The sequence below is a fragment of the Ustilaginoidea virens genome, chromosome 5, assembly GCF_000687475.1.
Source record: "Ustilaginoidea virens chromosome 5, complete sequence".
NCBI classification, from domain to species: domain Eukaryota; kingdom Fungi; phylum Ascomycota; class Sordariomycetes; order Hypocreales; family Clavicipitaceae; genus Ustilaginoidea; species Ustilaginoidea virens.
The window spans coordinates 2,681,724-2,697,380 of record NC_057320.1 but is presented as its reverse complement, the minus strand read 5'-3'; the positions used below and the strand labels follow the sequence as shown (position 1 = coordinate 2,697,380).

The window sequence follows — 15,657 nt, the reverse complement described above, 5'->3', positions numbered from 1 at the left end:
CTGTCCTGGTGCCTGACGCGGTTATACGAGGACGAGTACGAGCAGTTTCTCTCTTACAGTGCCTATAGGTACCTAGGATGCGAGATAGGCACCTTGGGTCAACCTACCTACCTTAGGTACCTGTTTGTTAGAGGTACCTACCTGGTAGGTTAGGGCGTCAACCTGCGCCACACAAGCAGTGCGGCGTAATTGGGCTTCATACTGTGATAGATTAGTCAGGGAAATATGCCAGGTAGGTGAGTGAGGTTCCTCTCTCTATCTTATCTTACTATCTGGTTGGACCCAGTCAATAGGATTAGGCTGGTGGTACCTAGGGGTAGCAAGCTTTAGCTTCACAAAGACCTTCAAACCAGAGACATGCGGGACAAAGTTGTCCTTGGAAAAGCAAGAAATTCTAATCCTTTATACGCGAGCATATTCCATCAAATTTTCCACAATGCCCACGCAGTGGTTCAGTTCAGCATGGCCGACGACAACCGCTCTGAGAGTGGGAGTGGGCCTCCAAAGAGCCCAAGTACCTCTAACATTAGGTACCTACCTAAAGTACCAGGTACCTGCCCCCCTTCCAAGTGACATAGCCTGGGAGATGCCAGCTAGAACCAGGCATTAGCGTGCATGACAGCACTGTCAACAGCAACAAGCGGCTGAAGTTTCAAATGCTCGGGTCAGTCTGGTGCAATCGACCATGCCCGCCCCTCCCAGGAGAGGCGCCCAACCGCGAAATGCTCTGGACCTACAGTAGGTCTGGTCTGGTCCGTTAATTCTGCACCTCTGCACTGGGAGGACCCCCTCAGAAGGTGCCATTAGTGCATCAACCAGTAACTGGGAGCCCTTGCGAAACCAACGTTACAAGGAAAAGAGAAGAAAAAAAAATTATATATATTTCCACTGCGTACTAGGTACTTCGCATCCTATTGACGCTCCCACCCCCACACCACAAGAGAGCGAAATCACCACCCGACAAATTTCGAGAGCGCCCTTGTCGGTGGTCCTGAGTCCTTCAAGGAACGACCGAAACAATTCATCAACGAAGCCTCGAAATCCACCTCTTCCATCGTCGTGCAACCGATTTTCCATCTCCGCCATCCTCACTCCGGTCTCTAGTGCATCTGTTTGCCCGCCAAACGGATGCCGCGATCGCCGATGCTATGACTGAGGTCGGGCACGCCGACTTGTCGAGGCTGCTTCAATCAAAGCGCAACGAGTACAAGTAAATATTGCCCCTGGCTAAAGAGAGCGCTTTCCCTTTTATTCCCCCCCGATTTTTTTTTATTTTTATTTTTTTTTCTTCTTGTTTGGGAGCGTACGGACGTGGTTTCGTGATGCTTATCAGGTGCAGTGCAATCATATCCTCGAGAAAGCGAAAGCTGCTCCAGCTCTTCGCGGTCGCGACCCATGTCGACACCCTTCCAAACGACTCCTTTGCCAATCCTGACGCGCCCGCACCAACTTCGGCGGAATGGAAGTTTTTGCAGGCAAACGACATCACGCAGTATGTTCATTGAGTGCACCGTATTCTTCTTTTCTTTTCTTCTTTTTTTTTATTTTTTTTTTTTTATTTTTGCGTGGGCTTGGAGCTGGCGCGGCCGATTATACCCCTTGGACTTGAACCGATACTTGGCCTACTTTGGCACATCTCACCAGGTTGAGCGATGGGAGAGCTCTCTTTCCGAACAGGATTGATGCTGATTGTGCGCTCTGGAACAGGGGGAAAACGCTGAACGAAGTCAACATTCCTACGAGACAGAGAATATCGGTGGACTTGCTGAAGCGATCCCTTGCATCCCAAATCAGTGTCACGACTCCTCAACCATCACTTACTACTACCTCGTTCAACAATGCCAAGAACAACCATTTCGCCCGACCCGGCTCTCACCCTCCTGCAGTACCTCTGTTGAGAAATGGCAACGGCACTCCCAAGAGCCGATTCAGTCCGCCAACAGCAGGTGCCGTGCCAGGTACCCCCGTCACACCCTCACAGACGACGTCTCGAAGCCCGAAACCCCCTCGGAAGTCAGTTCCTTCGTTATCAAGACCTATCTCTATAAACGAGCCCCCCAAAGATGAGATTGGCGAGGCTCGGAGTGTTGCTGCGTCGGAAATCGCAACTGGAACGCCACGGCATAGTAAAGGATCATCTGGCGAGCAAGCAAAACCACGGCCACCGGCCGAGGCGATAAATGCTGGATCCATCAACTCGGATGCGCTAGATTCGACTCGTGATTTGCCTCGGCAGGTCAAGATCACCGATGGCGCTGGAAATGCATCGATGACTACGAAACCGTCTGCTGAGATTGTCAAGGCTGCCGAAACCTTGTCATCTCCTGCGTCTACCATTCACAGTGTGACGACGCCAGTAGTCCGTGCTGTTTCCGCGGATACCAGCCCTGACAAAGACGTTCCCAAGCTTGTCGACACGGTGCCACGAAATAACGACCGGGACGACAACAAACTTGATGATCCAAAACTGTCAGCGGACGCACAAGCCCAGGGATCGAGGCAGGAGAGTCGGCTTCTCGAGGGAAAACCCAGCTCAACTCCGGCAAAACCCCAAGTCATTGAGCAAGTCGCGGATAAGGTGCCTACGGAGCTTGGTTTAGAGCCTGTGGCTGCAGCTGGGGGACCCCCTTCGGCAGACGCCAAGACAAAGATTGAGCATGTTTCGGACTTCCAAGATGGAAATTCTGGTGCAATGGACGTCGATGCGCCACCAACGGTGCAAACTGCCGCGCAACCTCACAAGCCATCATCTTCTCCGGGCCCTGATCCGCCGCAGCCAGTCTCCTCCGCTACCTCTGTCGCAGCTACGCAGGATCAGCCACCGCAGCATCTAATAGCCGAGCGAGCTGTAACTCGGGTGTCGTCCGGTGCTATGCCACTAAAGTCTGTCGGCGAGATTGTTGGGGGTTCTCTTTCTCGGCCGCCGAGCGCAGCTGAACGGGATGCGACCAAGGGATCCCACGAGCAACTCACTGACACCACTACGACACCGCGATTGCCCGCATCCAGATTACGAAATTTGCACAAGCGAGATAGATCCAAGAGCCAAGTTTCAACAGTTGTGTTCGGGAAGCCGCCGAAGCGGGAGCACGAGAAGTCTCTCGTTGCCGGCCACAAAGACGCATTACGGGCATCAGATGATTACTACACTCCCCTTTTTGTTCAAAACTTTACTGGTTCCTCCAGCTGGATGCAACCGATTGAGAAGATTCTTTTCCAGGCGAACAAAACCATTGCCACACCCGATGCCAACCTCGTCATACAAGATCAGCAAGCCTGCCGAGTTCTACGGAGAGTATACCACCTTCAACAGCACGACAAATGGTCGTTGCGGCAGCTCAAGCGCTGCCCCGAGCCTACGAGGCCACCGACGCAATGGGACGTTCTTTTGAAGGAAATGAAATGGATGCGGACCGACTTCCGGGAGGAAAGAAAATGGAAAATGGCCGTTGCGCGGAACCTGGCCCACGCTTGCGCGGAATGGCACGGGGCGACACCCGACGAGCGCAAGGCGTTGCAAATTCGCGTACTTGTTCCTTGCACAAGCGGGACAGTCAGGGGCGATGTCTCCATGGCCGAAGTCGAGTCCGATGTTGTCGAGAATCAACCGACTCCGGATCTTGTGTCGTCTGGCGACGTCGACTCGCCCCAGGCGACGGACGAGCTTGCCGACAGTTTTGCAGAGGCCGTTCCTCCATCAGCCATCTTCACGTTGCAAGAGGACGATGTCGTGTTTGAACTGCGGAAATCGTCGGCATCAGACGCCTTGCTGGGCGAGCTGCCCCTGTATGGCTCCCCACTCAGGGTCCCAAAACCCGACATTACGAGCCCGGACTATGACCCCGATGCTCACTGGCGCCGGCCCGCCCTGCCCCTCAGCAAGTACGTCGAGGGTGAGATGAAGGTGGCTTCGCCAGGACCTCCTAGGAAACGCAGCAGGTTCGACTATGAGAACGAGGAGTCTGACGATGAGCGAGAGAGCGCGTTTGTTGCCGAGGCGGCTGCCCTCAACGTTCAACTTCCTCCGTCAACCGACGAAGTGGCCCTCTTTCAGTCGGATTCGAAGCACATCAGGGACCGTCTTCACGCCGGCCACCAGTTCCGACCGCCGTCAGAGTATCCCATGCCTGTGCAGAGCTTCTACGAGTGTCGGGGCCCGTCGCAGTGGACGCTGGTGGAGGACGACGAGCTCCGGAGCCTGGTGCGGGAGTACTCGTACAACTGGTCGCTGATCTCGAACATGCTGTCGACCAAGTCGCGATTTCAGTCGGGCGCCGAAAGACGTACTCCCTGGGAATGTTTCGAAAGGTGGATCAACCTGGAAGGTCTTCCGGCCGACATGCAAAAGACGCAGTACTTCAAGGCGTACAACACCAGGATCGAGGCCGCGCAGCGCGTGATTGCCCAGCAAAACCAAGTGGCCGCGCAGCAAGCCAGCGCGGCAGGCGGCGCAGTCACCCCCGTGCGCAGGCGGCCGTCGACCCCTCTCCGGGTTGAACGGCGGCGAAACCAGAAACACCTGACGCTGATAGACGCCATGAGGAAACTGGCCAAGAAGAGGGAGACGATTCTGCAGAAGCAGCAGCACTCGGCGGCGCAGAACTCGGCAAACAAGAAGGCAAACGACAGCATCGCGCAAAGACCGAGGAAAACGCCACGAGACTACAGCCTCCTGCGATGGGAACGCGACCAGGCTCTGGCGGAGAAGATGGCGCAATACGCGCAGCGCCAGGAGGCCCAACGGCGCGCTGCGGCTGCGCAAGCCAGAGCGCAAGGCCAGCTCGCCGCCGCCGCCGCAGCGGGAGGGCCCAACGGCACCACGACTGGATCCCACGTGCCCAGCGCAAATCACCTCCAAGGCGGCAGCTTTGCAACTGCCGTCGCTCGTTCGAACATGCCGAGCCAGCTGGCCGCCGCCGCCGCCGCCGCCGCCGCCGCCTCGGCCTCGCAAAACCGACCACGGGTGCCAATGCAGGCGCCGGTCAATGGTGTAGGGGCAGCAGCCGTGCAGGCTCAGATGAATGGCACTGGGCTTTCGGCACCTAATTCGATGAACGCCGTCCAGCAGGCGCAAATACAGGCAGCTCTGCAGAACCAGCAGAACCAGCAACGGATGCCGATGCCCATGCCCATGCCCATGCCCATGCCCATGCCGAATCAGCAACCCGATGCCAACCTGATGCTGCGCGCGCAACGCCTCTCCGACCAGCAGCAACGGGTCCAGATTCAGCAGGCCCAGCAACATGTCCCGCAGCAGCAGCAGCAGCAGCAGCAGCAACAGCTCCAGCTCCAGCACCAGCATCAGCACCAGCACCAGCACCAGCACCAGCACCAGCAACAGCAACAGCAACAACATCAAGGCAACGCAGGAGGAGCCGCCGTCTCCGGCCAGCACACCTCGCCGCCTCTCCGAAATGGCATCAACGGAGTCAACCAACAGACGTTTATGACGTCAGCGCAGGCAATGATAGCTCAGTACAACGCGGCGGCGGCAGGTACCAACGGCCACACGTCGCCGCCAACGCCTGGTCTACACATGCCCGGCTCGGTCGCCGCGGCTGTTTCTCCGGGCCAACGAGTACACCCGCAACTCCCACCTGCCATCGCCGCTCAGCTGGCTCAGCTCGAGGCTCAGTTCAGAGCCAAGAACCCGAACTTGACGCCCGAGCAAGCTCGCCAACTGGCAACCGAACACCTGACCCGAGCCATGATGGCGCAGCGACAATCGGCCATGAACTCCGCGGCGGGGGGGGGCGGCCAGCCGGGGCTTGCGAGCAGCATAGCCGCCACCACGAGCCCTCACCAGTACGCGGCCCTGCTGCGGCAGCAGCAGCAGCAACAGGCGGCTCTGCAGGCGCAGCAGCAGGCGCAGCAGCAGCAGCAGCAGCAGCAACAGGCTCAGCAACAGGCTCAGCAACAGGCTCAGCAACAGGCTCAGCAACAGGCTCAGCAGGCCGCTCAGCAAGTTCAGAAACAGCGAGCAGCCAGCCATGCAGCATCTCCGACTCCAGGGCCGGCTGCCAGTCCCGTACCGGTGCATCAGCGCCAGTCCAGCGGCAGCGCTACTCCTTCCTCAGGTCAATGAGAGAAGAGCAGACGCCCTCCCCGGCCCGGAAACCCGTTGGGCCTTTGTTCCTGCTGCCTGTTTGATTCCTCCCACCTCTTTAGACGTTTTGATGCTCTTCTCGACAGGAGCCCCTGTACAATCCTGGACGAAATGTACAACACACCGTCGCTAGCGGCAGCCGGGACGGCCATCATGCCGACGCTCCGGCTTCTTTCACGTCTTTTCTTGTCTCCAGCCCCTCTGCGTTGAATTCATATAAAAAGGTCTTGCAGTTATAGTCACGGTCACGGTCACGGTCACGGTCACGGTCACGGTGGTGCGCGCATGCGATTTTGGCGGACGGCAAAAGAAAAAAACATATATTTCGGGGGTCCGTACCCAAATCAATCCATCCTGGCAGTCCTTTCGCCAGCTGAAGCGGCTTGCACACGGGTCCAAGGACATCCCCCGTTCACGTTTTGCCTTTTCTCTACGTCATCTAGTTTCCTTCCTTGCCTTCTTTACGACCTTTTTTCCGTCTTTAATTCTGTCTTCTTCTTTTCTTCTTCTTCTCCAAGCTAAACTACATGTATATAGTAATTTCGCGGGGGGGCCACGCGGACCGTGCGACGGTGCCGACCCCCCCACCCCCCCGTATTTGCCCGAAAGAAGGCATGCACATAGTAATTGCGGCTCGCGAGCGCAAACGTGACCTTGTTTGCTGGCCGTTGTCGTGGCCCAGGCAATCTGGTGGGTCCGCGCCGGCGTCCCTGTTGTTGTGTCCGCGAGACTTGAACGGTGAACGTGCCGCGGGGGAAGAGTCGGTGCAAGCGGTGTGGGTGTGGGTGTGAGTGTGAGTGTTGGGGAAAACTCGGAATCTGAGCGAGGATGCGGGTTGGAAGTGTAAAGCATGCATGTCCCAGACGCCAACCGAACAAAGGACATTTCGGCCATCTGCTGGCGCGGCAGTCGCGGCCATCGACAAGGATGCTCCCGATCTGTACTGCAGAACAACTAGTTTTTACGGCGGAACAACTTGATGTAAACCTTCGTCGTCATATACGCGTTCCATTCACCATTTGCCTGCCTAGTCTACATGGACCACAATAGCCCCCCCCCCTTCCTTTAGCTTGACGGGCCACCGCCGTGCTTGCTCGCGTCGCCGTGAAGGAGGAGCTTGGGCTTGATAAAATCCTCGTCCAGCTGTCTCAGCAAGCTCGCCGGGTCTTCCGCGCTCCACAGTTGCCGGATGGCTCCGGTGGCCGTGATTGGCGTCGAGTGAGACGCTTCGGCGCCCGGGCCTAAGAAGCCGCTGTCGGACTCGGGCGGCGGCTGGGGGCTGCCGCTGGCGCGGGCCCGGGCCCGGGCGCGACGTGCTGGCGGAGGCAAGTCGGATGTGTCAATGTCGTCAAGGTCCGAATCCTCCGCGCTGCGCCCCAGCAGGTCGTCTCGCTCAAGGTCATCAGGACCGCGCGTGGGATTCTTGCGACCGACACTGCTGCCGCGGTTGTTTTGACTGCTGCCGCGCCCGCCGCCGCCGCCGCCGCCGTCCAGGTGCGGAGATCTGTGGCCCGAGACATAGGCGGCAGATCGACCTTCGTCTTTGAGACTGCCGAGGGCAATGTTGCTGTTTCGAGGAGGCATGTATCCGATGCCTCCGCCAGAACGCTTCGCGTGGAAACCGCCGGCCAGGGTTTCGATGTCGAACTCGTCGTCGCTGTCAATCTCCTCCACCACGTTGGTCCGAATGCCGAGAATCTCCAGCATGCGAGCCGTCGTTCCGCCAAAAATGATGACGGTAAGCACAACCACAACGAGCACGGTGGCTCGCAGAGGGTAGGCGTTCTCGCCCGTCAGCAGGGCAGCCAGAGCCACACCGACAGCGCCGCGGAGTCCCGCCCAAAACAGCATTGCCTGGTAGTTGTAAGGCAGCTCGTCGCCAACCTCGATGCCGCGTCGTCTGGCGCGGTACCGTATAAACCAGTTGATGGCCTTGGACAGGGGGAAGACGGCAACCCAACGCGCGGCGCAGACAGCCAGTATGGTCACCATGATGAGCGGCGGTTCAAAGGAAAGTGCGTTGTCGGTAAAAAGGGCCAGGCCGAGGTAGATGAAGATGAAGTTTTCCGATAATTGCGAGATGACCTGAAAAATGTACTTGGTGGTGAGTTGGGTGCGGCGGGACATGTTGAAGTAAGCGTAGTGTTTCAGGGTGATGCCGCAGAAGAGCAAAGACACGATACCTAAATCGGGTTTTTTCCTTGTCAGCAACCGTCGGCTTGCATTTGTACTACTTTTCTCAACGGGAGTCAAGGGGAGGGGGGGATACCACAAACCGGACAAATGTATGCCGTGCGAAAAGAAGTAGGTGGCATAGGCAATCAAAAATACCAGGCAGCTCTCAATCTTGGGGTATCGCCTGAGATAGGTAAACTTGAGAAGCAAGGCAGTGCCCACGCCAACAACGACGCCGATGAGCAAGCTGCTGAAGAAAACCAGCAAAAAGATGCCGGTGGCTTCGAAGAAGCTGAGGATGCCGTAGCTGGTGGCCTTGCCCTTGTTGTACTTTTGCGCCGTTTCGAAAATGACGATTGCGATGGCATCGTTGAGGATGGACTCGCCAAAGATGATGGTGTACAGCTTGGGGTCGACCTTGTAGGTGTTGAAGATGGCCAGAATGGTGACGGGGTCGGTGGCCGACAGGGTGGCGCCCACCGAAATGGCATCAACAAAGGACATCTTCAAGGATCCCGGTATGAGCGTGAAGACGTACAAGATGAGCCCGATGACGACGGCAGACAGGAAGGTGCCGGCAAAGGCAAAAGTCAGGATGGTGCCGATGTTGCGGAAGAAGTTGGCTTGGTGAAGCTCGTAGCCAGAAGACAAGATGATGGGCGGCAGCAAGAGATTGAAAAAGATTTGGTAGTCGAAGTTGATGAGGTTGCGTATCGAGTCGCCTGGCGTCACAATGAGGATTAAGCCGACCGTCATGCCTACAAGGAAAGCCGGGGGGGTGTTTTTTTTTTTTTACTCGTCAGCATATGGACGCGTTTGCTGATGTGGTGCAACGCAAAAAAAAAAAAAAAAAAAAAAAAAAAGGTGGTCACTCGAGAGGGCGGCTGCGCGAACCTGCAAAGATGGAAATGACAGTTTCGTGAATGGCCGTGACCTTTTTGATCTGAAGCATGTAGCTGGTGAAGAAGGCGGCGATCAGCAACATGATGGCGATGAAGAGAGTCCACGCAGCAAAGAACTCCTTCTGCGCGCCATTGTCCTCTGCATGGTTGCTTCACAGTTAGCAAGTAAGTATACTATAGGCCAGTTCGAGGAGCGCAACACGGGGGCATGCAGGCCAAACGGGCATCGTCTTTGGGGGAGGTTGACGAACCATCACCATCGCTGTGTTCTCGCCCTGCAGTTTTACCGTCAGCGATGCGGATGCAGGGTCCGGGGGGGGGGGGAGCGTGTAAGGATGGTTCAGCAACATACGGAGCATCTTGAAGCCCAGGCCGGCAACTTGGGCACCCGACGACTGCATGTTTGGCGGGTCGATACCGGCGGGCGGGAGCATGCGGAGCGGAACGACAGGCTCGGAGGGTCGGAGGGTCAGAGCTTGGAGGCTTGGAGCTTGGAGGCTTGGAGCTTGGAGGCTTGGAAGCTCGTGCGCGAGCCTCACGGCGGGACCAGAGAAACCATCGGTCAGACCAGAGAAGCGATGCGGTCTGTCAACGGGGACGCAGATAGCGGATGGATGCGGGAGGGGGCGGGCGTCGACGTCGACGTCGAGACCTGATGGGCGCGATGGGCGCGATGGGCGCGATGGGCGCGATGGATGGGCGTGATGAGCTCGATGGAACTTGATGAGCTCGATGGACGCAAGTTCGAGAGGAGACCAGGGAGGCAGGTGTTGCTGGTCAAGTTTGGTTGTCAGAAGTCTCGACAGCCCCGAGTCCGTCCTGAGAAGTCGTTGACGTGGCGTTGAAAGGTGCGCAAGGAAGGCGCATTCTGTGTGCCTGCCACTGTCTGGGCCGGGGGGTGGGTTTTGGGGGGGGGGGGTTTGTTCCTGATCCGGCCCGTCCTGCATTTAAGCACGTAAACAGAGCGGGAAGAGTTTTCGAACACACCGGGAACGCTAAGCCTAAAAGAGAACTTGTACCTTTGCACATATTTTCTATGAGTAGTGACGTGCCGCATTTTTCTTCCTTCCTGCTACTCCATACACTTTTCTCCTTCCTACACCACCACACACATTATCACGACTTTTGCCTACGCAATAGCTTTAGAAGCAACCCCAACGCCCTATGTTATCCCTTTATCTGATATTGAGTGTAGATATCATATATCGCTTTGTATGCACACAACTTTAGTTGTCGGAATCGCTATCGCAATTGCTCCAATTGGGCATATTGACAATTGGGCATGTTGTGGCCCCTTTTCCCTACGCCTTAATTGGGCATACAGGCAACCCGGCCCGGCCGCGCCGATGCACGTGACCACAACACGCGCACAAAAAAGAAAAATATCGTGTAATTCTTCCCTTTGCCTCCTTTTCCTACCTTTGATAGTTAGTCACAAGTAAAGTAATAGAATCCTTTGCTTGGTGACCATACGGTACCTGATACCACGCGCGCGACCCTACGTACAACTGGGTATACCGAGTTCCTATTAACAATAAGTATGCACACTTCAAAGGTTCGCAGCAGTAAAAATGCGGCACGTCACTACTCATAGAAAATATGTGCAAAGGTACAAGTTTTCTTTTAGGCTTAGCGTTCCCGGTGTGTTCGAAAACCCTTCCCGCTCTGTTTACGTACTCCCTGCATTTGGTGGGGGGTGGGGTGGTTGATAACTGGCCAGTTGGTTCGAGGTGGGGGTTGGGAACTAGCAAGGCGGGGGTAGTTTCAGTTACTGCGGAGTACTCTGAACTACCCCGTACCTTGGGGCCAAGTACCTAGGTACCTAGGTAGGTACACGACATGCGCAGTAGTTGGGAACTCTGGCTGGCAGCGATGCCATGCTGAATTCCCTTTCCAGGCGACGATATTGGATAGTGATTTAGCTTGCACGCCAGCTTTGTCGCATATCTGCCCTGTTTCGCTAATGCCTCGATCCCCGGTACGTGTAACTAAACCGTGGCTCAACACGGCAACATGAGGTACCTCACCTGCGGACAGGTACCCAAGGTACCAGGTACCTACCTCGGTAGCACCATCGCAGAGACCGAGTCTCATCAGTCTCGGTTTGCAACGAAACGAAAAAAAAAACACGCCATCTGGCCCCATCTGGCCCCATCTGGCCTCCACCGTGGGAGCCGGAGCTCCACTGCCCACCAGGCACATGTCTACAGGTCTGCTGCACGTCATCCAGCCCTCTCGCGATGGCCTCGCATCCCGAAACTCTTCATCGCCGCAGCAAATGTCCGCAACCCGCAGCTCGCAGCTCGCCGCCCGCAACCCGCAGCCCGGAGGTCCGCCGTCGCCCATTGACCGACCTCGCGTCCCAACCATACACCACGTCATGTACCACCTCACCAAGGGGCTGTATCTCTACGCCACGAGCAAAGAAGGTTGGCCCACGAGCTCCTGTTTTCCTTCTTTTCTTTCCTTTTCTTTCCTCTTTTCTTTTCTTTTTGCTCTGTGGAACTAGCCCAACCCCGTCTCGGAATATCACTCAAGGCTGACTCCGGAACCACCCTCCCCTTCTTTTTCCTTTTTTTATTTTTTTCGCAGAATACTCCGTCATACTGCTAGGCCTTGACAATGCCGGCAAAACCACGTTTCACGAACAGGTCAAGTCCATGTTCCTCCCCAGCGCGCCCGAGCCAAAGCTCAAGACTGTCCCGACCGTCGGCCAGAACGTCTCGACAATCACGCTGCCCGACATGTATCTCAAGCTGTGGGACGTCGGGGGCCAGCTGTCGCTGCGCAACCTGTGGCAGAGCTACTACGCGAGCTGCCACGCCATCGTCTTCATCATCGACAGCACCGACATTGGCGACGGGACGCTGGAAGACGACAATGTTCGGCTCGACGAGTGCAGGCTCGTCTTGGAGGACGTGCTGCAGCACTCGGAAACGGAGGGGGTCCCCCTGTTGATCCTGGCCAACAAGCAGGACAGAGAGGACTGCGTCGAGACGATACGCATCAAGGAAGGCTTGGTCAAGAGGGTTATGGAGGGCGACAAGGCAGGGAGCATCCGTGACTCGAGGGTTCTGTCACTGAGCGCACTGACTGGCGATGGCGTTGGAGAAGCCATCGACTGGGTAAGGACGCGAGTTCAGTGGAATAAAGAGTCGAGGCCGCCAGTCATGAGATGATTGAGCAAGGGGATGCGAATACCTCCCTCTCTCTCTTTTTGTCTCTTCATCTTTCCCCCCTTTTATCCGAGACTCTGGCGCCCCTTTCGGTGTCGAAGCACCCCCTTTGCGATGCTGTCATGTCGTGCAATACGAGCATTGCAGAGCAAGAGGCAGTCTCACTCTGGCCGTGGCCCAAACGCATGTCCAGCGTCTAGGTGCATCAGACATGGACGTGTTGATGGGCTCACCCTCCGCAAACGAGCAACAATGTCCCCTCACAGGATAAAAGAGTTTGCGGGCTGTCGTCTGCTGAGATTCGAGCCAGCGGTCATGGTGTCGGCCCGGCAGCGCCACCCCATCAGCGTGAGCATGGTGGTATTGAAACGCTCCGTCTAGGAAACTGTTTTCTTGTTCCTTGTCGAACCCATCCCTCGTCATGACTGCCCATTTGATGCGCCCGTTGAGCACAACCATCCAGTAGGATATCGGGACCCTCCAGACTTTTTTTTCTCCCCATGACCCCAAGTCGCCGCCCCTGATGATCCCCCCGCCCGCTCTCGTCGTCATCTGTCATTTTCAGCTCTCAACTCAGCCATGAGCCCCCCCCTATTCCTCCTCTTGCCATCTTCGACCAACTTGCCGTCCACCAGATCTGTAAGCTCCTTGGCCTTGGCCAGAGCGACCTGGGCGCACTGCACCAAGACGGGCGCGTCGACATCCCCCCCGCCCAGCTTGCTCACTTGGCAGATCTCCCCGTGCTTGTTCAGGCTGAAGGTGCAGCTGCTCATTCTCAGCAGCTCCTCCAGCAGCGTGGTATCCAGCAGGACCGTCTCCTCCCCGCCCGCCCGTCCCTGCTCCCCGAAAAAGCTAAAGGTCACGCAGAACGGCGAATGCAGCCAGCTCAGCGGCACGGGCTCCCTCTCCGCGGGGGTGTACACCGTCAACGTCTCCCCTTGCACGGAGCTCTCCGGCTTGCGGAAATGCCGCAGCGCAGCAACGACCGCGAAGCACGCCACGTCCAAGAGGTTGCCGTCGTGCGAGAGCACGTGGACATCGGCCCTCACGGACCAGCACTTTTGCCCGGCAATCAGGCACAGCGATTCCGTGTCGAGGGCGCCAGATCGGCGGATCGTCTTCTCCAGCAGCCTGGACAGGAGGACCTCTTGCTCCGTAGGGCGGTTTACCTCGAACGAGGGTGCGACCATGGGGCTCAGCTCAGACGAGATGGAGAAGATGCCGTCAAAGGGACGGTCTGGGAAGGGAACAGTGACCTCGGCCGAGACTTTGGCCACGACTCTGTAGCGGGAATTAGCACACACAATGCTGCAAATAAAAGAAATGAAAAGAAATTTTCCCGGAAAAAAAAAAGAATATTATTTGCACTACGCATGAAGAGGAACTTGGGGCCGCTACTTTGGAGAAGCAGGTCATGTACCTCGTCTTTCCGCACTTGACATCAGCCACTCCGTACTCGTCCCCAAAATTCAGCTCCAACGGGCGAAACTGCTCGAATCTGCGATTGTCCAGGCGCAGACCTTCCTCCAGAGCTTTTGTGAGAAAAGCCCTTTCGCTGAGCGAGGGCTCCGCGTCTCGGGGCATCTTCAGGCGAGCAGAGCAGGTTGAATGCTGGATCTGTTGAACAGTAAGCACCCGGTTCCCTTTTTCTCTTGCGTTTTCACGACTCGAGGCTGCTTCTCATGATATTCTCTTTTTGTTTCACTTGTTGTTGATGGAGAATGAGTGACGATGGGTGGTGGGGAATTCTGCCGGGCGGTGGAGGGCTGGGCCGTGGGAGGTTTGTCTTTTTTTTTTTTTTTTTTTTTTTTTTTTTTTTTTTTTTTTTTTTTTTTTTTTTTTGGCTCGGTCCGGAGGTACTCCAGGCCAAAGGTAGCCTCCGATGGTCCCTCTCCTTTTTCTCCTTTACAAAATCACCATGATGATGAGCATGTCGGGAGCTAATTTTCAATGGCATCGGCTCTCTCCTGTCGGCGCTTACGTTTTATGGCGGCTCTCACCGAGAGACAAGTCTGCACTGCACAGAAAGCCTCTCGGACCCAGAAGTTGTCGAGTGGAGCTCCGCAGCCCACCAGGGCCGCCATTGGTCAGGCCCACATGAGATGATACAGGCACAACGCCATCAGCAGCCAAACCATCGCGACGCAACTTGACGACAACAAGGCGCTCTTGTCCCCTTCACCTCATCCATCCACCATACCGCATCCCTACCATGACCACCGCACATAGACCCACGTTTGACCCGGTAAATGCCCTTGGCGCAGAGCCACTTGCCTCTTGCCTCTTTCTTTTTTCCTGCTAACCAGCATCCCTCCCTCCAGGCCCGGGGCAAAGAAGCTCTGCGCGGACCAGCCTACCATCAGCGCCTCCAGCCCGCCCACACGCAACTCAAATTCCGCCAGGCCGGCCAAGGAGGCGACGCCGACGACGAGCCCGAGCGCGACCTGGCCTCCGAGCTCCTCGCCGCCGAAGCCGCCCACTTTTCCAACAAGAACGGCGGCGGCGCCCCGATTCCCTTGCCCGAAGATGATGATGCCGATGCCCAACACCACGTCTCCGCTGGTGAGAAGAGACGCCTGCCGTCAACGTCGTCCGACGCAGAACGGCTCGACGGCCATCAAAGAGAAGACTCGGAAACGAAAAGAAGGAGGATTTTGGAGCAGACGCGCGATATTGATGCAGACGACGACGATGACGACGACAATGATGATGATGATGATGAGCAAGACAGTGACGACGACGACGACGACGACGACAGTCAAGACGATGAAGATGCAGAGCTGCAGCGCGAACTGGAACGCGTGCGGAGAGAGCGCGAGGAGAAGAAGAGGCGGGAAGAGGCCGAGCGTGCCAAGGAGGAAGCCGAAGCTAGGGAGAGGAATATCGCTCTGGGAAATCCTCTCCTGAACAAGCAGGACTTTACAATGAAGCGCAGATGGGATGATGACGTGGTGTTTAAGAACCAGGCCAGGGGGACAGAGGACAAGAATAAGAAGAAGGAGTTTGTGAACGTGAGTTGCCCGTCGCTTTCTCTGCGGCCCCTTCCCCCAACCCTGGGGCTTCCCCCCCCCCCCCCCCCTTAGTCTATGCCAGATGGGGATTGCCGGATTCTTTGCCATTGGCTTGGATAGGTGGTATGGGACCGTTGCTGATGTTCTTCGTCTAGGATCTGCTTCGGTCTGACTTCCACAGACGATTCATGAGCAAATACGTTAGATAGACTTTGGTCGACAATGATGTACCCTCGATGCCCGCCCGTCACGCACGCTATTTGAACCCTCGGCCTTCTCCACAACTT

General features: G+C 56.5%; 5 protein-coding genes across 5 annotated transcripts; 3 read left to right on the top strand and 2 right to left on the bottom strand.

Moving 5' to 3' along the window:
- Positions 1 to 1,322: 1,322 nt before the first annotated feature.
- UV8b_06508 (uncharacterized protein) lies at positions 1,323 to 6,085 on the top strand (the record flags this gene model as incomplete). The annotated part of the gene is made up of 2 exons (XM_043144005.1): positions 1,323 to 1,492; positions 1,708 to 6,085. 2 exons carry the CDS (start codon positions 1,323 to 1,325, stop codon positions 6,083 to 6,085), a joined length of 4,548 nt encoding a protein of 1,515 aa, XP_042999940.1.
- Positions 6,086 to 7,171: 1,086 nt separating this feature from the next.
- On the bottom strand, positions 7,172 to 9,617 carry UV8b_06507 (uncharacterized protein; the record flags this gene model as incomplete). The annotated part of the gene is made up of 5 exons (XM_043144004.1): positions 7,172 to 8,289; positions 8,383 to 9,039; positions 9,176 to 9,322; positions 9,435 to 9,458; positions 9,536 to 9,617. 5 exons carry the CDS (start codon positions 9,615 to 9,617, stop codon positions 7,172 to 7,174), a joined length of 2,028 nt encoding a protein of 675 aa, XP_042999939.1.
- A 1,844-nt stretch (positions 9,618 to 11,461) lies between these two features.
- On the top strand, positions 11,462 to 12,362 carry UV8b_06506 (uncharacterized protein; the record flags this gene model as incomplete). The annotated part of the gene is made up of 2 exons (XM_043144003.1): positions 11,462 to 11,612; positions 11,776 to 12,362. 2 exons carry the CDS (start codon positions 11,462 to 11,464, stop codon positions 12,360 to 12,362), a joined length of 738 nt encoding a protein of 245 aa, XP_042999938.1.
- A 545-nt stretch (positions 12,363 to 12,907) lies between these two features.
- On the bottom strand, positions 12,908 to 13,943 carry UV8b_06505 (uncharacterized protein; the record flags this gene model as incomplete). The annotated part of the gene is made up of 2 exons (XM_043144002.1): positions 12,908 to 13,640; positions 13,780 to 13,943. The coding sequence occupies 2 exons, from the start codon at positions 13,941 to 13,943 to the stop codon at positions 12,908 to 12,910; spliced, it is 897 nt and encodes a 298-aa protein (XP_042999937.1).
- Positions 13,944 to 14,571: 628 nt separating this feature from the next.
- On the top strand, positions 14,572 to 15,579 carry UV8b_06504 (uncharacterized protein; the record flags this gene model as incomplete). Its single annotated transcript, XM_043144001.1, has 3 exons — positions 14,572 to 14,604; positions 14,681 to 15,370; positions 15,526 to 15,579. 3 exons carry the CDS (start codon positions 14,572 to 14,574, stop codon positions 15,577 to 15,579), a joined length of 777 nt encoding a protein of 258 aa, XP_042999936.1.
- Positions 15,580 to 15,657: the final 78 nt, after the last annotated feature.